Genomic DNA, 27,651 nt, shown 5'->3' with positions numbered 1-27,651 from the left:
GGCTTTTTTTTTTGGTTATTTAGTCTCATTGATTTTGGAGCAACTTTGAATCCATATGGTACTATATATCTTTCTTTTTTTCCATGTGTAGCTATTTTCTTCTGTATTTCACCCACTCCGCCCAAGTCACAACTTCCCAATAGGTACCTGGTGGGCCGCGTGGCCCGAGTGGTTAAGATGTCCCAACATGATATACCACAAGCCCTTCCACCTCTGGATGCGGGTTCGAATCCCCAAAGTGGGGCAGTCTGCCAGGTACTGACCGCTGGCCGGTGTTTTTTCTCCGGGTACTCCGCTAATTCCCTCCACCAACAAACCTGGCACTCCTTACATGACCCTGGCTGTTAATATGACGTAAAACTAAACAAACCCAATATATTTAACCAACTTTTTTGTTTAGGAACTCAAATCAAAGACAGATCCATAGTACTATACACAATACGACATTTAGTCTATGTGTTTGTAATCACTGTTACTCACCAGTAATTAATACATAAATGGTCTATGTACAAGTTACACATAGACAATAAATGTGAAATTTGGTTCAGACAAAAAGATTTTTAACATTTCAGATAACTTGCTAGTTTTAATGGTCTTTATTTATATGCCTGAGTTACTCTTGGGTAAAGTAGAGATTTCGAAATGGCTAAGACAATCCTTATCTAAATTGCTATATTGTAAAAAAAATCCTTTATCAATTTAAAAGAAATTGAAAAGCTATCTCACAAGCCCTGGACAAACAACACCAAATGGGCCGTCATATGGATGCAAGAATTATAATCAGTGAGATCTAGAGGACTAATTATAAACAAATATTTCTACACAAGTTATAAACAATGAAAAAGTATTGTCATCATACATTTTTATTTAATGATTACAGTTTGAAAGGAACATTTACATAATATGAAATTACTGTTTAGAATGTTCTAGTTCATGATCTAAAGGTCCATAATTGGAAAAGTTTTACTTTCAAGAGCACTCATATCAAACCATTCTTCAGTCCTTGCATAATGATGCTAATTGTATGTATATGTATACATAAACTTGTATACAGGTCCAAGGGATGAACTTTCTGTATTCATGTCACTATGCATGCATGGTGCCTGAAAAAAAGAACCAACAATTTTTTATATCTGTTGAATATGACAAAAATTGAAATGATCAATTTCAAATATATATAAATGAATAAATGTAGGTTCATTCTACAGGGTTTTTTTTTAATTTTAGAGAAAACATTTTATAAGTTGTGAATGTGTCACTGATGCATTTGATAGAATCAAATATTGTTTCAAAAAAGATACAAAATTCATTATCTATAGTTCCAACAAAAATTCAGAATAATTTTAAATGATACATGGCTGCAGTACATTTCAACTCTGTAAAGTTTGTCATATACACATGAACCAGGTACAGTTGTAATAAATATACAAACACTATTTATTATTATGACCAGAAATAATACTGTATGTCCTCCAAATATATCTAAAGAACAAGATAAAACCTACATGTACATATGTATATGTGTATATCAGAAAACATATACAATACAATTTTACCCAATTAACCTACAATGTAAATCCTATATACAATGTAAGTGTGGTATAACACTACCAGAACATGTACAGAACAAAAAATTTACAAATTAAAAATCTATAAGATATTATACAGGTCCAGAAACTGTAAAGAATTGACCGTAGCATAATATTAAAAGATTAATTGAAACAAATCCTTAGCTTTATAATGCAGGCTAAGCGGGTTACAAGTCTAACTGTAACATGCAGTGACAAAGCGGTACATTTGATACCAGGGCATTGTCATTACCGCCTAAAGAGGGCCCCGACGAAAGGAACCGCTATTTTACCCCCCAGGGTTTGACGTTTTACGGGCGATTGGGAACAGGTATGAAACATGTGACCATATGTGACCACTCATTTATGAAAAAATACTGCTAGGGACTATTTACATAATGATCAAAATACGAAGACTCACTCACTATCAGCTGAGCAGGGAGTACCGGGTAGTAGGCCTAGGTACGTACAGTAGCGGTCCGGAGCCGCGTGCTCGTTTGAAACTGTTCTCTTCACTATAACAAGTTGTATTAACACTCTCCATGCGTCGTAATGTTTACCGAGTCAGTTGTTGGGATTGTCGCTGCTCCATTGCCTTTCCTTTCGCATTTTAGGTGAGTCCAGTTGGTTGTTTTGGCGGAAACCTTTTGTTCAAAACTACGGTAGCCATGTTTTGTTTACTACGGAGATGTGGTGGATGTTGCGCATGCGTTAAGATTGACCTGCACTCATAGCCGGTCGGGAGGACTATTAGGATTCCCATAGATATCATTATTTTCTTCTCATGTACAGCGATTTTGACGGAAAGTTTTATTTTTTCTAATTCATAAGAAATTATACCGGATCAAGGACGTATATGAGATACTTATAAATCCTTGTACCGGATATATTAATACCATTTTTACCGATTTCACAGTCACTTGCCCGACTATTCGCTTTAAATAAATTTTTTGGAAGGTGATGATTAACTGTAGTATTAATGTCAGTAAGTTAACTTTTGCGACTCTTCCCATTTTGAAAATTAAAAGCCGTTTTAAGAAAGGTACACGATGACATTGTAGAGTACAAAATCAAAGATTCATAAGTTTCTTCTATCCTTGAGAAAATGAAGCATTTTGAAGCAATATGTTTGAACCCCCCCCCCCCCCCCCAAAAAAAAAAAAAAAGTCGAGAGAAACAAAGACATGCACTGTAGATAAATATAATAAATTCATATATTCAACTTAATAAGTAACGTTACGTAATTTGAGATTTAGTTGATTAAAAATGAAAAACGGGGAACAAAATCAGAAAAGGCCTCAATATTTTAGTGTCCCTATCAGAATATAGTCATATAGATAGTGGAAGATAGGATGGAATGAGTGCTCGAGTCAGCTAACTCAGCTTGTCCTCTTTCGACCCGTCAGTGGAGAATTTCCGAAAGGATACAATGTGCATTGTGACGTCATATTTGTATGACGTCATGTCAATTTTAAACGACGTTTGAAAAAAAAATGGCACGTCGATAAATCTTTCTGAGAACCACAGCAGCAGGAGATTGCATCTTCCAACATATATAACCATGAGAAACTCTACGCAGATATAAGATGACACGTTTTGCGTTACTGGTGTCATTGCTTCTCGTCTTCTTCGGGTTAGTTCATTTTAATGCATGCTATTTCACGGTGTCTTTGATGATTGCCATCGCATGCTTATTTGTATGACTTGTAAACAAACGAATTTTAACAATTTCACTATTGTGGAAATCTGCATGATCAAACATCATATTATAAATTATTTTTACAGAGAAGCATGTGGAGAAATATGTCGATTACATATGTTGGAGGATGCCGCCGAAGGAACGACGACGGGAGAGAAATTGTTTTATTTCCTGTTCTTCCCGTACACGACTCCGGATGTTGTCGATCCCAACTTATGTGATACACCACCGTCAAATCATTGGATGTCGCTGGATAATCTATCAATATGTATGTATCAGATGTAAGGAAAAGATTAATTTCGATGGTTGAATGGTCGCACTAAGCAGCAGCAACCTGGCTTGCGACCAAATTCTCGCCAAGTAGCCATCGCATTGACGTCGCGCACAATGTTGGGACACTTTTATGTAACGCCATTGAATGTAAAAGACGTCATTATTTTATAAACGTGACGAACGCAATTGACTTCATTTCCGACATTCGACAAACCTGCAAGACAAAGAAAAAATGCAATTTTTCGAATACTTGTTAGAATTTTCAGTAGAGATTTCGCACAAAAATTACGTATTTTTTTTATTCTGAATAGAAAACATAATTCCTAATATAAAGTCATTTTTTCAACGTTGTGAATTTGCTTGACAAAGTAGAACGACGTCGTGTAGTCTATATTTTCTGACATGTTATTAAAATAGAAGAAAAATGAATTTTTATATTAACAATTCATACCTCGATGTCATGAATTAGTACCGTTTTGTACTGTGTGTATTTGCGGTTTTTCACTTTTTTATCTTTTCTCTTTGGATCTGTCGATCGGACAAGTCTACAAACAAAGTCCACTATTTTGAAGTATGACGTCACAATTCATTATAACGAAATGACGTCATGATAGTGCGTTTTCGGGGAATCTCTGTGTCAAATTTTTTCCCGCTATGTGGTGTTCATTATGACCACAGTGATACTTTGACTGATAGGGCCCTACCGCATACAGATGCGTGTTACATCTGTCGCGCCAAAAAACGCCATTTTCTCAACAAAAACGCACCAATAGAAGAAAAATATTGCAGACATTTTGATAAAAATTCTCCCGTAATTGAATAAATATATCCTTTCTATTTTTCAATTTAAAAATGGTATTGCGCTTATATTATTTTACTGTTCAACGCTTTTTCCAATGAAATTCCGGCGTGACGTAAAAGTGACCGAACATTGTGCGTTTGTTTGTTTGTTTGATTAATTGACGTCCTATTAACAGCTATGGTCATGTAAGACCGCCTGCCATGTATGCGATGTGTTGCATGTATGTTGTGCGAGGTGCGTATTTTGGGAGACTGAGGTATATTCATGTTGTGTCTTCTTGTATAGTGGGACTGTTGCCCTTTTTATAAGTGCTATATCACTGAAGCATGGCGCCGAGGACACACCCCACCCGGTCACATTATACTGACAATGGGTGAACCAGTCGTCACTCCCACTACCTGTATGCTGAGCGCCAAGCGGGAGCAGAAACTACCACTTTTATAGACTTTGGTGTGTCTCGGCCAGGGGACAGAACCCAGAGCCTTCCTCACGGGGGCGAACGCTCAACTCAAGGCCAGAAGTGAGGTGGTGCAAAGGGAGGCATTAAGAAAGATAAAGTCAGTTAGTAAGAAGAGAAAAGATAAGATCCTAAATTAAGTCGTCTTTTACGATCACTGTGCGTTATGTCATTATACATGTGTATTTGTACTGTATGGTTACACTCGAATTTCATAAATAACGTCTTATTCTGATTGAAGACGCTACCATACAGTTTCCTCAAAATATTGCTTGAAAACTCGTTTATAATCTTACACATACAGTCGTGTGCCAAAAGTCTTCGTAATTTTTAATTTTCCCTATATATTCTATGTATTTTCACTTTTTTTTCTTAGATTTTCCTGATCTCATCTACATGTATAGGCGCGGATTTTAATCAAATTTGGCATACTTGTAAAAACTTATCTACACTTTCAACTAATAATATTAACATAGGCCTAATTTTCCTTTATGCACTTTTTGAAGAAAACCGTATTTCATTACCACGCAAAATTTTTCGTTGTCATTTTGGTAAGAACAAAGAAGGAAATGACGTCATAAGTTTTAGTGGTGCACAAAACAAAAAAAACAAACAAAAAAAATATCGGAAAATTATACAAATATTATGAGCTGAAAGTGTAGATAATTTTCTACAAGTATGCCAAAATTTATTAAAATCCGCCAATAGATGAGATCAGGAAAAATAAAAGAAAAAATGTAAGAATACATAGAATATATAAGGAAAAATAAAAATTACGAAGACTTTTGGCACTTTACTGTACACATGCGATGACGAGAATTGGTCGCTCACCAGTAATGTTTGCGCCAAACGTTTTCAGCTGCATAGTTACCTTTTCTTCTTCATTTTTTTTTGTACGTGCGCAATGGCAGTGGCTGATTTGTGACGTCTTAATATGACCCTAGCTGTCGAAAGGACGTTAAGTCTGATCAGTCAACCAATTTTTCACCCCGAGTTGGAATGATTTTGTCATTTCTATTGAAATATGAAACAATCCAAACTTTTGCTAAGTAGACTAGTTACCTGAAATATGTATGAAGCCGTCCGGCAAGTCTGCAATATAAGATATAATCATGACGAGTACTTTTGCATTACTGATGTATTGCACAAACTGCAACATTATTTTAAAATACACATTTCTATATTACCCATATTTGGCATCACTCTTGCTGTTACACATTAACAAAAGCCATTAACGATCTTTTAATGATTTGGTTTTGATAGCTAGCTTCACCCCTGATATCGACTCGAGCTGGATTGTCCCATGGCTTTGCTGCAACATGACCGTTGTATTGATTGCATTCACCAATGTCAGGATGGCAAGAGACTTACGTAAGTCCAGAATAGAATTGAAAATGTGTTTTCTTAGAAATACTCATAACAAAATTACTGTGCCTTACCGAATGGTTTACAAAGTTGGTCAGATCCAGGAATTTATTACCCACAACTTACGTGTTTTCAAAGACAAATCATGCGTTTCAACAGAAAATCCGGCGCTAAATGTGTTATTACCCGTATATGGTGCCTTGTAATAACTATTCAAGTAACGAAGATAAAGGTGGTTTAGAAGCACTTATTTGACCGAAGATCAGGTAAATCAGGTGAAAATATTTTAGTTGTATTCATTTTCATTACAGCTCAACACCGAGTGCTAGCACGTGGCAATGTATGTGCACACCCAACCCGAAGGAAGTTCAAATGTAGAAATGGGGACGAAAAACGCGACAAGCTAAGGTTTTTGAAAGTTCAGAGAAACAAATCTGACATACGTCACAAATTTATGCATTTGCACCAAACAAACCATAGTTCTGGCAGTTTTGGGAAGCTTGAAGTAAATGGCCAAGCAGCGTCCAGACACCAAACGGCATTCTTGAGACTCAGGCGGAGATATTCTGCCGATAAAGTACCGAGACATATCATCATGGACCTGTTAGACGCCGGGACATTGCGACAAAAGAAAAATGGCTTGATAGATGGAAGAGAAAACAGCTTCAGGGACGTGAGACAGGAAACGATCGAAACTTTGTTAAAGCGAAAATACGACGATGAACGAATTTTTATGTCACCGGAAGTGGTAGACGGAAACGCTGGAGGCGGTGGTGGTGGTGACTTTGTGGAAGGGGCGAACGTACACAATATTGGCCGTCCGTGTGCTAGTTCTAGCTTTATATCTGCTTTTGATGTGGAAGCCACAGCGCCAGTTCAGATTGATAACAATGAGGAAGACTTCATTATAGAAAACAATGGAAACTTGTCACGAGATAGTTCTGCTTTAAGAAGAAATCTGGAGCATGAGTATGAAACAAACGAAAGCTCCACCACACACCAAGAGACCGGAAGTAGCCGTACACACCCGAGCTTCGAATGGTTTCCGAACTATTTCGCGAATACTCCAGACAATACCATGGTGACGTCATATGACGCTGGCACGGATCTGAGTACGATGTATGATGTTCCCGGTGACGAAAGCACTTTGATGACGACAATGATGGACAGATTTGCTTGTGTTTCAGATACATAGTCTACAGAAGACCTCCACGTGGTACGGAAGTGACGACATGGTATGTTTTTATCGCCTCATAAGCAGTTCTGTATTATAAGCATTTTCTGATAGCTTATCCTCTTTACAGTGTATTTTACAATCTATTTGGAAACAGGATGTACATAAATAAATTGTAACCAATTATCAGGTCCCTTTGCCCATCATCATAGATTAGGTCGATACAATGCAGGTAGAATAAGTGTTATAGTTTTTCTTCTGTCCTAAATGTATGTCATCTATTACAGTCGAGTCCCTGATAGTTGAATGCTGCTCCTAACAACACCTTTTTATGGCAAGCCAATTTAACATTTATTGAAGGAGCTAGGCATATCCCGTATTTAATCGAATTATATCAGATATCTTATATAATTGTATACGATATCTTATATATATATATATATGAGATATATTATATCGATATAAGATATCTTATATCTTTATAAGATATCTTATAAAGTATATAAGATATCTTATAAAGTTTATAAGATAACTTATATAGTATATAAAGATATATCATATAGAAATTAAATAAGATATCTTGTATAAGTATATAAGATATCTCATATAGTATATAAGATATCTTATTTCATTTTCTATACAAGACATCTTATATCGTATATAAGATACATGTATCTTAATCAATATATAAGATATATAATTGAAATCACGTTGCTATATAAGATATCTTATATAGAATGATATTTCGTAACATTTAAATCCAGAAACTAATTTCCCCCTCGAGCATCATTCGGAACATTTCGGAACACATCTTAGAATCGTTCGCAATGTCAGAGATGGCATTGAAAGCGTGAATCAACCGCTGTTTGGTTGTATTCAACGATGTATTGAAAAATACAGAAGCAGTTAATTCCCATCACTCTAGTTGTCAATTCGAACATGGCTACAACAAATATATTGGCTATAATGGTGACCTATACATGGATACTTTTTTTTTCGTTCAACCGAACGCTCGATACTGGCGTAGCATGCGAAGGCAACAAGAGTCTGGCTGAACGAGTTGTAGTATTACTGTACGAGCTCTCTACGACTTCCGGGTAGGGAGACTTCATTTCTGGGCCTTTGTTGAAATCTCGTTCCTTTTTAAGATATCTTATAAAGCTTATATAGATAACTTAAATGAGATATCTTATATAACTTTATAAGATATCTTATATAGGATTAATTTAAAAATATATATATATGAGATATCTCATATATTATATAAGATATCTTATAAAGTATACAAGATATTTTATATATTAAATAAGATATCTTATATATTATATGAGATATCTTATATCTCAATCAAGATATCTTATATATATGCAGTGAAATTAAGGATCGACATTGTTCTCTTTGAATAAATGTCATGTTGGCTTGCCATACATTTTCTTTACTTCCAGGAAGCGTCCCTGTTCCAGTGGTTGTCCGCTGCCATAGTTACCAGAGGACTGATGAAGAAAGTCTGGACGTTTGTGTTTGGCCAGCCCGATCCCAATCGAGTAAATTCGCCTACCCGAGATTCATCTCCGATGAATGAATCGGCAACCACACCGCCATTCCGACCTAGGGTCTCAGCAGTACTATCCTGACTTTCAGTCGGAACTCCTTCGATATGAAATGATAGATTGACGGACGAGGATAGAGTTAGCTTTATTTACAGAGGATACTAATAAATTACAGATGATGGAATATGCTTTCTTCTGTAGTATTTTGAAGCATTTCACTTTACCACTTTGAACGTAGACTCGTAGCAAAACGCAGACTAATTAATGTTTTGGTCACAACCCCTTCATCGGCGTCGTCTAAATCAGATGAAACATGGCCATGGGTATCGGGGATGGGGTCAGGAGGAGGGGGAGCACAAGACGCAATGGTTGAGAATGATGACTAATTTCATTTCCAGACTTCGATGTTTCGTTACCTTCAATTTGAGGAATGCTTGATTCATCATCTGTCTCTGGATCCATCAGTAAATCATGTAAAATGTCGAAATCCCCAACAAATGCCATATAAACAAAGCCAACACCGGCTCTGATTACAAGGTGTAAGCAGACGACAACTTGTTGTTATTTGCTGCCAACATCCTCCTTTTAATATTTCAGAACTATTCCACAACATTATTTTTTATTAATTTATATTTTAAATAAAGTTCAAATATAAAATTTACAGTTTATTAACTACAGTAGCAAACTCTCCCCCCCCCCCCAAAAAAAAAAAACCAATGCAAGGGAATTCTCCTAAAAAGTAGTTCCGGCTAGTAGGTAAATACAACATTCCGTATTGTACATGTGCAATATAAAACAACATTGTATTTCATTGTCTGAAATTTGCTTGTATTACTATAACCAGATTCAACAGGTATGTGATAAAATGTAAGTTGATGCTTTAGTGTCAGCCAGCCAGTAAATATAACAGAAATATAATGAATCCACAACAGACATATCTAACTAATTAATACGAAGAATATTTTTCTGCTATTAAAGGGAACACATATACTTCTATATAATTACATGACTTGTCATAGCCGTAGAATTATCTGTGCTGAGAGATATTTTATAGAAAATGATGTCTGTGTATAATATTTTTAAACACCAGTCCGCTAGAGAATGTAAACATAACAAGACGTCTTAATCATATTGATCGTTTGCCGTAGGTTACAAAGTTTTGACGTGTTTATATTGGACATAATACGGTTCGAATGTGGAAGTTTTTTAAAGAAAATAAACAACGCTGATACAAATATAGAGCTTTCCAAGGATTATGAAAAAGTTGAAAAAATCCCTTGAATGTAACAACATAGGATTAAATCGAGTTTATTTAGTGATATAACAAGTGTGTTTACTTTACTAACAGTTCATCCTCCTGTCCTATATGCTACGCCAGGGTTACCCACAATTATCACAAAAAATATGTCGAAACCAGTGATGAGAATACCAGAAGGAATGGAATGTACTAATTATAAGGAAAAAGTAACCAAGAACAGACTATAAAACAAGAGGCCCATGGGCCTTAACGGTCACCTGAGTTAGAATATATAATGAAACAAATAATGAAACAAATTAAAGACATATAAACACTATAGCTGGGCCTTGAAGTTGGTCAGTGATTTATAATTTGACTTTTTAGACTATGAAGAGTATTTGCTTCCATCAAACCTGTGAACTTAGAAGTATTTTTTGAAATTTTAATCATTTTGACCCCTGTTTGGTCCTGCACCTCTGGTCCCCCAGGGGGTCATCGAGGACTGATATGGATGTTAAAATGCTATATCTTAGGCTAATAATTCTAACCATTCTTGCTCCTTTTATGTGTTTTTCCTATATAAACTATAGTAAACTTGACCCCTCCCCAAGGGGAAACATGAGACCCCAGGGACATATAATTCACAATTTTTATAAAACACCTTAAGACCTTTCCATCTATAATTATTTGATTCTACTATTTCCAGAATTTTAGAAGAATATTTTTGAAGTTTTAGCCTATTTGAACCTTTTTAGCCCCACCCATTACCCCCAGGGGTCGACCAGGACCAATATTGATATGATATTAAAATGCTATCTCAGGCTAATAATTCTAACCAAGTTTGACTCATTTCCCATGAAACTTGAGCAAAAAATGCTCATTAATGTGTTTTTTCTTATCTAAACTATAGTAAACTTGACCCCCTTCCGAAGGGGAAACATGAAACCCCAGGGTCATATAATGCACAATTTTTATAAAAACACACGTTAAAACCTTTTCATCTATCAAATGCATTTGATTATACCATTTCCAGAATTTTAGAAGAACATTTTTGAAGTTTTAGCCTATTTGACACTTTTTGGCCCCGCCCCTCTGCCCCCAGGGGGCTGGCCTGGACCAGTATGGATATGATGTTAAAATGCTATCTCAGGCTAATAATTCTAACCAAGTTTGACTCGTTTCCAATGAAAATTGAGCAAAAAATGTTCATAAATGTGTTTTCCTTATATAAACTATAGTAAAGTTGACCCCCTCCCCGGGGGCAACGTGAGACCCCAGGGTCATATAATTCACAGTTTTTGTAAAGGACCTTAAGACCTTTCTATCTATGAAAAGAATTGTATTCTACCATTTCCAAAATTTCAGAAGAAGATTTTTGAAGTTTAAACCTATTTAACCCCTTTTGACCCCGCCCCTAAGGCTCCTGGGGGTCAGTCATAGAAAATTTGTTAATAGGATTTGTTGGCCATCTCATACTGACAATTCTGACAACATTTGACTCATTTCCTATTACAAATGACCAAATAATGCTCAAAAATGTGTTTTCCCTATATAAACTATAGTAAACTTAACCCCCTCCCCAGGGGGAAACTAGAGACCCCAGGGTCATATAATTCACAATTTTTGTAAAGGACCTTAAGACCTTTCTATCTATGAAGAGTATTTGATTCTACCACATCTGTGAGTAGAGAAGAAGATTTTTGAAATTTTACTCAATGTTACCCCTTTTGGCTCCTTCCGCAGCCCCCTGGGGAGTGGGGACCATATAATTCACAATTTTGATTGGCCTTATGCCTTAGAAGGTTTGTGCAAAATTTCATTGAAATTGCTTCAGCAGTTTTGGAGAAGAAGTCGAAAATGTAAATTGTTTACGGACATACGACGGTCGACGCACGACGGACGACGGACGACGACGGACAAAAGGCGATTAGAATAGGTCACTTGAGACTTCGTCTTAGGTGACCTAAAACATTAGAGAAGTGAAGGTGCTGAGAAAGGATATGTTGATACTGGTATTGTATTCATTCGCCTATTACAAAACTACTTCTGCAAATGTTTTGTCGTCAAAACATTTTATCACACACAAACTTCTCGCATATCTTAAAGCAATTTCACAAGATATGTAAAACAATTCTGGTTTACAAACGTATCTTTGTTATTTTAAGCTTTTATACTAACGTGTGTGTGTAACAGAGAGTATTGACATTCGAGCAGAAAAAATCTATTTTTTCATCTCTTTAACTCGATTATACATATATACATGTGGTACATGTATATATAAACATAACCAGAGAACAGAATACGTATAGTAGCTTAGGTGAGCACTTACAAAAGATCTAGGGTTTAATGACGTATGTATTTAAACAAATCCACTCAACTCTTTATTCCATAGACATTATACGTTTCATAACGCGCCCCATAGAATATATTCTTAGATGAATTGCTCCATACAAGCATGGTTAACATAAAAGCGCAATCCAATTCCTATATGAAAATATTTAACAATTACATGCATCTATTCACATTTTATATACAATTCATGCTATGTTGGTAGAAATGATATATCCGGATTTCAGAATGACTCGACGAGGAAACACGCGAATCGGAAAAACTGTGACGTCAAGCCAATAAGATAGTTTTACTACTAGTTAAATATGTAGGGAATTCCATCTTGTTTTTGCCAGATCCAGAGCAAATATACATAAAATAAACATATATGGAACAGAACGAATACACAGGTAGGTGGCGAGGAATTATTGTTACATCTTTATGTTGATTAACAATGATCCCGTGAATGTTTTCGTCGTGTTTTCTTTAACTATATGTATAATCGTTTGTGTCGAGCCTGATAATAATACGATAAATTTACCCCCATTTAAAATCTTAACAAAAAGAAAGACTTTCATAGTTTATATTAATGTCTAAATACTGACACTGCTCTTATCGTTACATCTTTATATGTTTCATTTCTACTCTATTGTCTGCCTACATATTGTAGTTATCATTGTATTTCGATGACTTCGCTGGTTCGGGAATTCCCGATCTTTTTATAGACAGATCGGTTACAATCAACTTTGGGTTAACGTGGGTGTACCGACGTCAAATAAAATTGGCGCAAAACCAAGAATTTGGCTGTATTGTACACCTATCAAACATCAATTGTATATACTGTATGGCAGTATTGAACTGTAATGATTTTGAAAATTAATTTTTGTATCTCTGATTATAACCAAAATGCGCTGTTGAGCGATATATCATCTTCTAGGCTAATATACTATTATTACACATGAATCCCTCCGATAAAGACGAAAGTACATTGTACATGCTAAACCACTTTCAACATATCATGATCAAATGCATATCATTTACAATTTACCATATAATATACACATCATTTACCAATATGATAATATAAGACTCTTTCAAAGCCTTTAACATCATTTTATGACCCTCGGGTAGAATATCCCTATCCTTCATATCAACTACTAAAGACTATTTTTCGTTCATACCTCGACGTTTTATTGCAGTTTTACAACTATAACGAAGAAACACGCGACTGCAAGTCAATTTTCCATGCATGCAAAATTACGTGATATTTTCAACGCAGATTATTTATAGTAAAAACAGTGTAGTTTCTTAAAACATGTTAAATTTTTACAGAGAAAATAGTAATTTTGTTGACGCCGTGACGTCAAGAGGCTGTAATGCATGGGTAACATCAGGCGACATGAGTGTAATTGTATAAGACTAGCCAGTATTATACCCGTAGGTATGAAAGAAAATGCTATTAGATATTCTTTTGTTATGAAAAGAAGTCCGAAGTTGAAACTCGTAAATAATTAGTCGTTATAGTAATTAATGTTATATATATACCGAAATATACCATAAATTTTCCATAATCTAAAAATAGATTAAAGTTTTTATTTTTTATTTTTAAAGGCTTAATAAGCAACAAATTTAAATCAAATAACCAAAAACACAATTTCAAATCCTTACGCAACACAACACGGCGAAGTGCCAAGTTAAGAATATATAAATACAAGTCATACCAATGCAATATATTATAAATGTACAGTTCCTGCATCCAGATTAAGGTATGTATATCGTCTATTGTTTGCTAGATTCTAGTTGGCGAGTGTATAAAGTGGGGGAAATATCAAACTGCATCTTTATAATAATATTATTGGTGATCTGATGATATAGTTCTATCGGTTGTGTTTAAAGCAATAATCTTCATTGACAAAAGTCTTTTAAAGGATTATCATAGAAAAAATATGCATACATGTATCACACAGCTTAAACACAAATTTGATAAAAAAAAAACTATTACTCGATATAGACACAATGACCAATATTTACAAAATACATACATCTATTTTTGAATTCAGTTGGCAATTATTGGAATTTGATTGCCAACTGGACAGCGGAAAATGAATGAAGCATTTGAGCAGTCATTTCCCGTGATCGCTGGCACCACCATTGTGACGTCACAATGATAATCATGTGAAAATAAGCGGATTGGTACTTGTGAACGCAAACTGCGTTCTGTAAGGTTACAGAGTGTGGTTACGGTGAATTAAGCATTGAACGTCTTTCAGTTGGCATTCATAGCCAATATGTATGCCAACTGGACAGAGGCAAAATTGCAAGAAGCGCGTTCTCGTTGAATTTGCATCAGTCCAGAGGCTAACGCGCGATATGATGATTGTATCTATATAGACCACAGGTGCCATATCAAGACAGTTTAAATTCTTAAATGAAATCACATGAATACTCCAGATAACAATTCAAGGTACGGTTCATATCATCTTATATCTCACAGACATGCTATTTCATTTTAATTAATTCTGAATAACTGATATACGTTTCCGAACAAGACATTTTAATATCATAATATTCCCCCATTATTTTGGTAAGTATGTGCGGTTTACACAAAAACATACCTATGTTTCACATCGTAAAAATCTGAATCGTTTCAACACTGAATAATTTAAGGTAAAGGAACTGGTTTATGACGTAAATAAGAGAACGTGTATGATATAAATTTTTTAAATGTCTTGTTCGAAATCAGCAATAACCTGTGAGTCTTTCAACCTTTCGATGGAATTTCTCACTCATCCATTCACATCTACAGACACCATACCACATTATATAGTTATAAAACACTAAAAAAACCCATAAGTTAATGCTATGCGCTTTATATGAATTAAACGTAGTTTTTAAATGCAAGGCATATGTACAAAAATGTTCCAATATGTGAAAATAAATATTATGTAAATGAAAAAAAACCCAAGTGACCCCCGAAGTATCTTGACACCCACCACAATTGGAAATTAAAAAAAAAAACTGGACCCTTTCTTGCTTTACCCCCTATGAATGATAGTCAATGAATGATAGTCAACTATCCATTACATGTAGGCCTATTTGGTAATTCTTACTAGTCTCAAACCTGCAAATGCATAAATACTAAGCTATGAAATATGAAAGATGCAAAATTTCAGTAACAAATAGATTTGAGACAGATCTATTCCTTCAGTACTTTTTGAGAAATAGCGGCAATAAACTTCAACATTCAAAATCCAAGATGGCTGCCTGTTGGCCTTCCTGAGTTTAGATCCATCCCAAAATGTGATATGCACAACTAGGTTCAAAGGTCTACATCTTAAATATGCGACAAATTTCCTGAGAAATAGCTGCACCTTAAAATATAGATGGTGGCTTGACGGCCATCTTGTTCGATTAGTCAAATCGCAAAGAAAGATTTTCCGTTCATCACATTCATGTGATGTTAGTAGACTCTGGATAGGGGAGCTGGATAGTTTGCTAGACATTTTATCAAGAAGTCTGTGAACAACCTTCTCAGAACTTGTTAAGACAGTAATTTGTTCAATTAAGCCTTTCAACTCTAACGACAGTTAAGCAATTGTAAATCGAACTATAACTTTATACTGTACATCATAAAATACTGTAATTAAGTGTCATCGTAAAATTTCTCAATTTGTCTTTTATAGACACATAGATAATACACACCTGTTACAAAGGAGTGCAACATGTAATTTTTTTGTCTTGTAAAACATCCGAAAACGAATTAAGTCATAAAAGAAAAAAAAATATTTATACACTGTACATGTTATATTACATAAATAGAGAATACATGGTAAGTATACAACGGTTCATTTTGGTTCTAGACTTAGGAAAGCCGAGATGGCGATGTTTTGCCGAGTCATCTCGGCTCTCCGTGTCGAGCACCAAAATAAACCTTGTATTGGAAGATACTAACCGTGTATTCTGTTTATCTTGCAACCATTATGGCATTCAAAACGAAAGCAAAATACCAGTTATTTACTTGGTTTCGCTCGAAGCGAGACGCTTCTTTGATGCGGAGGAAAATATCCATTCATGAAACCAAATAAAAAAGTTTACTCATTTTTACTACCGTGGAAAATATATAAGCGCATTCTCAAACAGTATCAGTAATTCTATTCCGTGTGTAAGATCGCTGAAACAATATGGAAATACTAAAAAAAAACACCAATAATTACATATCAAAGAATTACTCTACAGTGCATACCTTCGCCATGAGCCAAGAAAAAGACGACGCCGCTATACGAGATTTTCGATATTGTAAAAATGACGTCATTCCGGTTAATGTGACGTCACTTTTGAGCGGGTCTGAATGACGTTTCATTCACCGGAGGGTTAAAGTTCTGAGTCAAGTTAGAAAAAGTTCCGTCAGATGTGAAACAAATTCCCTTGATTGTATTGACGGATAAAGCATTTTGTATTGACGGATAAAGCACAAGTTTATCCGACAATAGATATCGGTCAGTATGCGAGACAGTTGCAAGATAAACTAATATATACGAACATCACATGTATGATGACATATATAAATACCGAAGCGATATTTGCCTTTACTTTGAACGGATGTTAATTCTATACATGTATCTGACGTGTATCATTATTTAATTTTCAATAAATGTAGTAAATAGTCATTGAAATATAAATGGACCATAAATTGAAAAGATGTTACATCTGTAATATTTGTCTATTGCATAAGACGTAATCCATGAGTTATTTTCACTAGAAAAGACATCGATTCATCTATCTTTACCGATGTCGCAATCGTTCTCCATCTCTACTCTCTTCCTCCTCTGAATTAGAATTCTCTGTGTCAAAACCTGCAGAAAATATAAGAGCATTAGGATCTTACTTATCATCAAGTAAAGGGGAGTAATGCAATGTTAAAATACTGCACACTTTGCATGTTACTCTTTTTGGAAGTTGAAATGTACTAGTGGATTGAGCAAACAAACATACACGATTATAGCATATTTGGTAATTAAGAATATTTTTCTATAAATCAATACAGTTCGTTAATGTTCAAGTTTTTTCACATCGTGTAAATATAAAAATACATGTATATACTTTATCATAGACCACGAAGGGAGTATTACACGAAAGGTTAATTAAATATCACCTTAACCTTGTTACCTGATTATTAATACATGCGATATATTACTCCGATTAGAGCTCATAAATGAACTTTTAGAAAGACACATTTAAAACTGTTTGGGATTTAGAGGTCACGGAGGACGACGATTTGTATAAACTGACATCTAATGGTGGTGGGATAATATAAAAAGATCGCATACAATCTCCCAGACAACATACCAACATGTGTGACTGTGATCGACAACTGTCCAACACGGTCCTTTGGTATTAGACAACCTGCCAATTGGGGATTCATTTTAACAGTTACGCTTGCCCTGTACCGCTTGTCTAACATGACGATCTTATTGTAGAGTGGACCAACACGTTTAGCATACTTTCTGTCAACCCGACTAACACTTTTCATTAGGCAGGAGTATGGTTGAAAGCGACGTTTTGAGATTGCAGCGGTTTTCAAGATATTGATAATATCTGTGATATCCCTTGCCTTCTCCAAATCCCCCAGCGGAATGGATGTAGTGTCTTCTATGATGTTCAGTAAATCTCTCCACGCTTGTTGTTCTGGCGCTAACAGAGTGTCTAGATATCCAAGCAGACATCTTCGAAGTTCGTGTAAAACGCCTTTATAAAGTAGAACAGAAAACAAAATTGATATATCAGTGAGACTTTGTAAAATGAACGATTTCCGACGATGTTAATAGCTTTAATTTTATTTACGGCATATACTAAAGCAGGTTAGATAAATATTTGCTGAATGGGTATTGCTCTTTCGAAGTCTAATAATTCACATGTGCATAAGTAGTTTAAATGATAATTAGTGGCAATTACTACATGTCATTGAAAAATGTCCTCCAGGTTGAGTTTTCTGCATTTCCTCTCATATATCTACCAGCAAATTCTTGTTTCGTTATATTTAGCTTCCTCGAGATGGAGCATATGAAAATCATTTGTATATCCTTCTACTTTTGAGTTAATTATAATTTGATTATTTGTAAATCCGGATTTAACTCACATTTTAGCGTTTCTCCGCTCTTAATGCTGTTGTAATCAAAGGTGTTTATGATTTTGTCCAAATGCGTTGTGATCTACAAGATAAAGTGTATTGAGTTTATTATATAAGTATCTCTTGAAATTAATGACAGATACTCAATAAGGAGGAATCATGATAATGCTTTGATGCAACATTTCTTTATTGTCTGTGAAGATAAAAAAACAAATAAGAATAACTAAATTAAGCTTTTATCATGTAGCTCTTTTTCTAACTATCGACTGATGATAATATACGGTACACATGTATAAAGCACTAAAGTGTCAATATAGCACTTTAGATCCATGACAATTTCAAAAAATATTGTAACCATGTTAAACATCCTTGTTTAGAAATTGATAAAAAGTTACTCACCACCTGATTGGCAGACTCGCTGATGCCTGCAAGCACAATGATGCGGTCTGCATTTATTTTGAATTTTAACGATACTGTTTAACTATAAACCAGTAACATACATTTCATTGTTTTTCTTAGAGTTTCTTCTTTAATTAGTGTTTTTATTTGTTTTATAAATTTAATTTTCACAATATAATACAGCAAAACAACTTTTTGTTAAAACAGTTCTTATTCATTATTCACCAACATAACAAAACGAATTCAATATAGAGTATATAGAGAATATGTATATATAGACTGAAAACTTTAAGCTTGTATCAATTCCTTTAAAATGTTTACCGCCACAAAAATAGAGACCGTCATATCCCAAGCGATCAAGACCATCTTCACTTAATTGCTGATGCATATCCATGTTATGTCCAGTATACCTGCTATTTTTGAATACACAATGAATTACTGTTTGAGAATGAACTACAAAACACAGGAGAAAAAATAAGAAAAATAATTAAGAAGCGCTTGGTAATTTAGAATAGACTGAGAAAGAACTTATTATAAATATCAGCAGAACCATCTTCTCCAAAACTGCACATTTGTTTAGATGTAAATAATAAAAGCATTTATTATTCTCAATGTGATCGTTTTATAAATTATTTGATATGCCAGTCGCCTAAAGGCTCGTGGCATATTAAAGTATTGAACTCGTTTGATAAATTCCATATGACAAAGCCATTAATGTAAACCCACTAAGATCCTCTATTTGAATTACTTAAGTACTAATGTATGTTTTCATTTGAATATAATTAGTTTGTGCAGCGGAACTATATCCGGTGTAAATAGGCGGCGCATATACCGTTCCAATGTACAAATGTATTCAGTTGGTTTTTTTAATCAAAGTGAAATTAAGGTAGGTAAATTCTTCATTCTATCTCGATGAATTTATACATCTTTGTGTTGTAAATATTCGAAATACTTTTTGTATTAATGATGTCTTTGTATTGACATAAAATAAGTAAAGAAAACTCACTTTTTTCTCTCTAAATGATAAACATAAAAAGAATGTCCGGTTTATGATCAGGAAAAAATAATATAAGAAAAAAATCATCTTAGTTGATTATGTAGTGATCCATAATATTACAGTGTGTCATAAAATATTGAATTGGTAAAATGTCTTTGGTAGGTCCGTTTTCTGGTCTACCGAAATGACGTAATGCATAAAGCTATATTTACTTTAGGTGATTTCCAAAATACTAAAAAATACCATATTCATTTCTCTAAATATAAAATATTGTAGAAATCTATTATCTATGCCAATTTGTGATAGACATGCCAATTACTTCCCCAAACATGTTCGAAGCAACCAATACTCACAGTCAAGGCATTTCTGTTCTCGTATAGATTCGTCAATTATGAAATAATGCTATTTAGTTGAATGATTATCACGAAACATGCTAGCCCTACATATCCTGCATTGTCGTTCTGTTATTTACGTCGGTAAATACAAAATACATATAAAAGAAAACGGAACGAATTTATTCTAGATATGTACATGTATACGGTTTAATAAAACTAAAAGACGAATATTGATAACAGAATGGAGGATAGATTTTTCTCTAAAATGCATTGCTGATTTACACAAAAAAAAAAAAAAATAGAAATTAAAATGGATGATTTTACAATGAAAGTCCGATACAATAACTAGGGTTACCTCTCTTGAAGTACTCGCATGAACCTAAAATGAAAGAAGTACATATAATGGTATTGCTATTGAATTATTGTTCTATTGTTTAAAGATATAATTTCATATGGTTTTATTTGTATCTTCAATATATGAAATTAAATTTAAAAAAATCATAGAACAGATTGAAGCGCTAAAACAAAAACGATTAATTTATGACTGTAAATATTACAAAGTATTACAAGGAAAAATGTTACTTGAAGAACATCCTAAATATCCATGAAAATATTGATATATAAACTACATGTACACCGAAAGTTGTTATCTAGACAATAAAGCGGTAACTCCTATGGTATGTTACATTGAACATTTATCAAAACAAAACCGTTCCGATGGTTTAGTGATCTTATTCTTTTCCCCCATCGTCGGAAACCCTCGGAAATCCATGAGTCACGGCTCAATCGTTCTCTATTGTAAACGGTAGAGCGGTGACTCGTGGGCTTCCGACGATGGGTTTCCCCGAATAACACAATATGACAAATCATATTTGTTTCTTAAAAAAGTTTTATTACTTTGAATATTTAACAATGTACATGATAATCGGAATACAAAAAATGTGACTTTCACGTTTGATGATATCCTTCATTCACATAAAATCACATAAACCTGAACAACTCTTATTTAGACGTTCTAAAATGATAGCGGAATGGCGCAATACACATCGCAGTTATAACAAAATACAAATAGAAAACCGTAACTTAGAAGAATGCCATAAAAAGTTTAACCTTTAACACCGTTTAATGCATTTGATTAATGTGCGTTTAAAGTTTATGCATTCTACCAGCTAGTGATGCGTACATGTAGATGCAATGATTACAAAACTATATTGCTGATGCATTTCAATTTCGAACAAAATGAAAACGAAGATTAATTTGATTGATTGTCAATATCCTACTACATTTATTACTATTAACGATACAGAAATCAAAATAGTTCAAAACGGAGAAACGACCCATTAAAAATGCAATATATGCACATCTAAACATGACGGATAAAAATTAAAGTAATAAACATATCTTTGTTTTAGTCTGGTAAACACTCGCGCTTCTATTGACAGTTTAGGTTATTTCTGATTTACTTGTACCTCTACTATGAGAATTGTTGTGCGTGTGTAAGAGCTTTATCAAAAATGTGTTGTGCCTCGTTGTCATAAAACTAATGGACAATTTTTGCTTATTTAGAGTGCTATCCCACTGAAACATAGTGACAAAGACACAAAACAGCACACCTCACTCGGTCACATCATACTGATAAGGGGAAAACTAGTCGTCGTCCCACTAGTTTTATATAGAACGGTATGTCAGGAGTACAAATTACCACCTTTTTTCTTTCTTTTAGAAGTGTTTTTTTTCATAGGCAATGGTTAAGAGGCCAGAATATAGTTTTCTTCCCAGGCGTGCACTCAGGAGATAAATGTTAATGAAGAGGCTAGAAATAAGAAAGACCAGCATTTAGGCAGCTTAGAAAAGATAATATCGCAAATGCAGTAGCTTTTTATAATCATGAAATGAGGGCAGCATGTACCATTATATAGCCCTAGTTGCAGGGAAAACCTTCCTTAGCTAGATAATGATTGAAAACATTCCCTTGAATTTATATCCATTACGAATACAAGTTACATCTAGTTAACAGTATTCAGAAATCAAAGATTAATAGGATTTCCCCCTACCTTGAGGGTAGAACAGGGACATTTCTACGCGAGTAGGAAATGCTTGACTGTCTAACCCGAGGCTAGAACAAATATACGTACCCGGCCTACTATACCTTTCCGCCGGGTACGAATTGGTCCCTATGTGTCCTAGTGGAGCAGTGCCTCCGAAAATCACTCGGGCACAATTTTCTATACTTTTTTGTAGGTTTCCAAGCATTTTGTGCGTATAACAGCATTTAAATATTATTTTTGTCGAAAACAATCATAACTACCATTCTTAATATCTACCGTACCGTTCACTAAACGTCAAATTTTTTGTAGACTTGCTGTATAAATTCACTGCGGAAAGGTCTTCATATGTGTATATGTAAAACAAAATGTCTCGCTAAGAATTTGATATTTTATATGGTTCAGTTTTATTGCCTAGTAGGTAACCGATATAAAACAAGTACGATAAAATGCATGCAAACGTCTAAATAATGGTTTGTATAACCATTACTTTGCTCCATTAGCAGTAATAGGCACCAATTGTAGCTCTAAAGACGACAACATTTTCTGTCTAAAAGTCTTTTGAGCTACAATATTGCAGCTAACCCGAGGCTTGGCGTGGCTTACCGAGGATTAGACTGTCGTGAATCTCCTAGATATTTCCCTGTCCCACCTTCAAGGTAAGGATTGATCCTTTATTACTCCAGGCATTTACTCCCAAATATGTTAAAACTACACGACCGCGATTAAAAAATGACAAATATATATTTATTTAACTAACTATATCAACTTATAGAGTTTTATTCTAATTTGTCAAATATTAATTAAACTTGATGCACTGTGACAAACAAGAATCTAAATCGTTTTGAAATAATCGAAGTCAAAGAAATATTGACACATATTGCATCAAAACCATTTTAACCGATGGTCATTAGGTCAAAGTTCAAGACGTGCGTGAAACACGAGGTCGGGGTCAAATGTAATATATTTGTTTATTTGCATATGAAGCTTTACAACTTCCAGTTTATCACGCGAATATGTTATACGCGTGCAGGCTGTCTTGCCTTGGGTAAGACAGAAAAATCTTACCCTCATCGGAGGAGCAGATATCTCTGTCTGATGGAGTAGGATAATATAATCTTACATGGGTCTGTGAAGTGGACAGGGTTGAGATATCCCTGTCCACTTCACAGACTCATGTTTGATTCTTTTTCTCCCATATTTAGTAGAAAAATGATGAAATTCCACTTGGTTTCCAGCTTTTTCATCGCGCAATTATCGCAGGAACGTCGTTATGCGTCAAAATTGATGACGTCATCTACAATGCGCGCCTCCCTTTTCCCTAGCAATCATGGGATATCCCTGTGAAGTATGAGAGAAAAAGATATCAAAGCTGCATGTACATATATCAACCATATCTAAATATATGAAGAAGAAAATAAACCTGTTTGTGTTAATACATGTAGGTTACTATGGATCAACAAATTAGTTATTTCAATAATATGATAATAAATATGAAAGGATTTGTTTTTATATTTTATTTCAAAAGATGTAAGACAATCAGCAATATATTTTCATTATAATATTCTTCATGACATTTCATATATGCATACAGGAGTCATTTTGTGTTGCAACTATAACATTTCCGTGACAGATAGAACTCGTTATGAAATGTTACTGCAATTAACTATTATTGTAACAATGGTCTAACGTGATTATGCAAGAATGTGTATAACATAATAATCCCTAAACTTTTGTAATCAGTTTTGATTTAAATTAATAAGCGTGTTTTGGTTTTCAAAGACAAAATAGCAATATCAAGTCGCCAATAAAGTCCACTTGTTCTTAAAATGCTGTCTTACAAACTGATTTTATGTAATATTCACATAAGAATGTAGACCTTTATGCTAACATTTAGATTAAAACAAGCTTACAGTTATTATTGCTTTGTAATTCTATCATTGTATGAAGTTTGAACAAATTCTGTTGATGTGTTCTCAAGTTATCGTCCAGAAACGAAAATTTGTGAAACAAATTGTTTTTATACAGTGACCTTTGTAGTTGACTTTTTGACCCCAAATTCAATCCCAAGATGCTTTCTCATATGCTTCTACTATTGTATGCAAAATTCGGTGGTGTTTTCTCAAGTTATTGACTGGAAACTAACTATGTTGTGAAAAAGTCTATTTTTAGTAACAGTGACCTTTTGACCTCAAATTCAATCCCAAGCTGTATTTTCTCATATGGTACCATTGTGTGAAGTTTGATAAAAATTCGTTGGTGATTACTCAAATTATTGTCTGGAAACTAATATTTTGTGAACAAATTTATTTTTAGTAACAGTGACCTTTGTAGTTGAACTTTTGACCCCAAATTCAGTCCCAAGCTGTAATATTTTCCCATATGCAACCAAGTTTGATCAAAACCCATCTATTAGTTATCATCTGAAAACCAAACAGACAGACAGACGGACGGACGGATTGACGTACAGACGGACAGACACCACCGGCAGGGGACTAAAACTCATTTAGAATGACAGTAAAATTTTCCATCAGCCACATTCAAAATTGAAAATATCAATATGGGTTAGAAAATTAGATGTTTATGATCCGGTGGTGTAGTAGTTAAGCCACTCGCATATCAACCAGCCGACCGCGGTTGATCTGCGGTACAGACGAGAAAACGTTAGAGCCACATGTCCGATTATGTATTTTTTCCGAGTATCCCAGTTCAATTTGCTAGCACTCTAAGACCCTCTGCTGAGTATCACTACATTTTTTTTGCAATTATCGCACACGATTGCTGACGACAAAGGCCTTGATGTTCCTTGGCAGAAGTTGCAGATATCGTCTTTAATATTACTGGAAAGTCGTGGTCTATCTCTCTGATCGCTATTTTCGGCGACTTTTAAAGCATCCGGTTCGGTCCTTTTTCATCTTTTGAAAATAAATATATTAATTCAATTAAATCGGATATGGCTCATAAATACAACACTGATTGCTATAAGAAACATTATTAAAACAAAGCATATACGTACAGTTAAGATAATTGGTTGAATAGTGTAAAACAAAAGTCGAAGGTAAACGCCGGTTTATATTGTACAGTTTGGCAGATAGAACAGATGCATCATTAACCCTTTGGTGTGATTGTTTTCTTTTACATTGTTGTCATTACAGTTATTATTGAACAGTTTGATGGATGGGATATTAAAACATTACCTTGGTTGGGAAAGTCTAGTATTATTTCCATTAAGGCTTTTCCATTGTAGTCACTATGACCTACACAAATAAAGAACAAGATCTTCAACATTTCCAATAATAACAACATGAGAACACCTATATCGATGGCCTAAGATTACATCACCAAACAGGATATTCATTTTGCTGTTTGCCGCGTGGCACAGTGATATTCAACTACTGCGCGGTAATTAGGACGGCGCCGGGAAACATACGACGACTTTCGTTATGGAAATGTTTTAACATCTAAATAGTATTCATTAATTTGTTAAGAAGTGATGATGAGTTTAGTATTAACGGTAATCTAAATCTTTTGCGACAAAATTATAAACTTAAATTCAACTTTAAAAAATAATCAAAAACTGTTTCGATTTAGGTATGTAGTTTTAATTAAATAGAATATATACTTCCGTCGCCTATTTTACTTAAAACAATTAATTTTTTGAAAAACGTGTGTAGTTTTTAAAACTAAATACTATATCTAACAACAAGAGTTCAGGTCGTTCAGGTAAACAAGCGAAGATAAGACCTTAATCAGATTCTAAGAAGATAATTACTTAAATGTGCATACATAATCATATACTTAATACTCATTCTTACCATTGTTAATTCTAAAAATAGATATGGCCTTTTGGATTTCTGGAGCTGTGCATCCATTTTGTTCCAAGCTTTCAACAGCAATCTGCTGGGTATATGCTAATTCTTTCTTGAGGGACATCATTTCCTTATTGTCTTGGTTTGTAGACATTACTCAACAGTCTGAAATATTACCGAGAATTAACGTTTATCGTTCGTGACAGAATTATCCACGTCTAGTTTTTGTCTAAAAAGTGTGTATGGCAAACAAAATGTAATTGTATTTTCCCCAATAGTGTCATACAGCTGATATCCGTTTGCTTTTTTATCTTCAGCTTTTGGGTTAGTCTATTGATCTGTAAAGGCAGAATGAAATCTTGTGATAAAACAAACTTCCTCGATAAATCTATATGTGTGTGTGCGTGTGTGAGTGTGTGTGTTAAGAATCATTTATAATCATACCATTAATATTATCGTATTATGTTTTTGCTTTTATTCAACATGGGTTATGTTTATTGTCTCAGTATTATTACCCTTTCCCCTTCTTTGTTAAGTGTTCACTAGTTTCATTGTCCATGTCAGTATTACTGCTTTCTATGTATTTTGACATCATAGTATCTATTCTACGCATTAACATGGTCACAATTATTCCATCACACAGGATAAAGTTAAAAGAGTCTTAGAAAATAAGATAATAACGTGTACTTCTCTAAAACTTTACGAAGTATAGTAGATCAAACTTACTTTTAAGGTTGAAGAAAATAATTTTCAAAACGATGTCCATCTAAAATGCTTTTTGTAAAGACACGATGCTTGCTATTATTGCAGATATTTACTACTAGAATGATAACCATCATAGTTTTCAATTAATGCAATTTTATAGTGTGTGTAACGCGTACATAAGCGTAAAACCTTAATGTCAGTGTCCCCAGAAACGCTTTTATCATTTTCCTTGTATAAGATTCCATATACATCATATTGCAATAATGTCACTTGGCATAACAGAACAGGATTTCAGTATCTCAAACGCGATGATGTCCATCGAGTAACAAAAGGCACTTTTAGGAAGCATAAAAGTCTGCATGTCATCAGTTAGGCTTAACAACAATGCCACATGACTAGAAATCAAGCTTACATATATGCTAGTCCATATCTGCATGTCAACAAGTTGCTCGCATGGTTGGATTTTTATTGTGTCAGAATTTGCCTTGTCGAAACGTTTTTAGCATTTATCTTCTCGTCGTAGATTGACTCTGATTAACAACTTAATGTACTAACATGGATACACAGATGGCCTTGAATATACTTAGTTGAATTACTACCCTCGCAACTAGTTGACACACAAAGATGATCAAATTACAATCTAAATGAACATTTAAGATATAACTAGGCAGAAAACATGCTAAAAGGTGGTGAATATTATCAAGTAAAACTGTACATTATGTATATAGCGAGTAATTAGATGATATGATGACGATCATGTAACTACTTACAATATTGACGA

At 34.3% G+C, this 27,651-nt stretch overlaps 2 protein-coding genes and 1 pseudogene across 4 annotated transcripts in view; 1 reads left to right on the top strand and 2 right to left on the bottom strand.

Moving 5' to 3' along the window:
* Positions 1-27,651, bottom strand: part of LOC138332601 (uncharacterized) — a 338,301-nt gene that overhangs the window by 284,719 nt on the left and 25,931 nt on the right. The window lies entirely within an intron of this gene.
* On the top strand, positions 3,029-9,027 carry LOC138332361 (uncharacterized; annotated as a pseudogene).
* On the bottom strand, positions 15,518-20,466 carry LOC138332346 (uncharacterized). Of its 3 annotated transcripts, XM_069280433.1 has the most exons (6): positions 20,330-20,466; positions 19,301-19,392; positions 18,980-19,005; positions 18,590-18,662; positions 17,800-18,198; positions 15,518-17,306 (listed from the first exon to the last, which is right to left on the bottom strand). In XM_069280433.1, the coding sequence occupies exons 2-6, from the start codon at positions 19,371-19,373 to the stop codon at positions 17,236-17,238; spliced, it is 642 nt and encodes a 213-aa protein (XP_069136534.1). In that variant the 5' UTR covers positions 19,374-19,392; positions 20,330-20,466; the 3' UTR covers positions 15,518-17,235. The 3 variants fall into 3 exon arrangements, with proteins under 3 accessions (XP_069136534.1, XP_069136520.1, XP_069136527.1); XM_069280419.1 differs by lacking the exon at positions 15,518-17,306 and having other exon boundaries at positions 17,423-18,198; XM_069280426.1 differs by lacking the exon at positions 15,518-17,306 and having other exon boundaries at positions 17,423-18,198; positions 19,301-19,389; positions 20,330-20,464.

The sequence above is a fragment of the Argopecten irradians genome, chromosome 1, assembly GCF_041381155.1.
Source record: "Argopecten irradians isolate NY chromosome 1, Ai_NY, whole genome shotgun sequence".
Taxonomy (NCBI): domain Eukaryota; kingdom Metazoa; phylum Mollusca; class Bivalvia; order Pectinida; family Pectinidae; genus Argopecten; species Argopecten irradians.
Note: the sequence above shows the minus strand (reverse complement) of the source record. Positions and strands in the feature narration are given on the sequence as shown.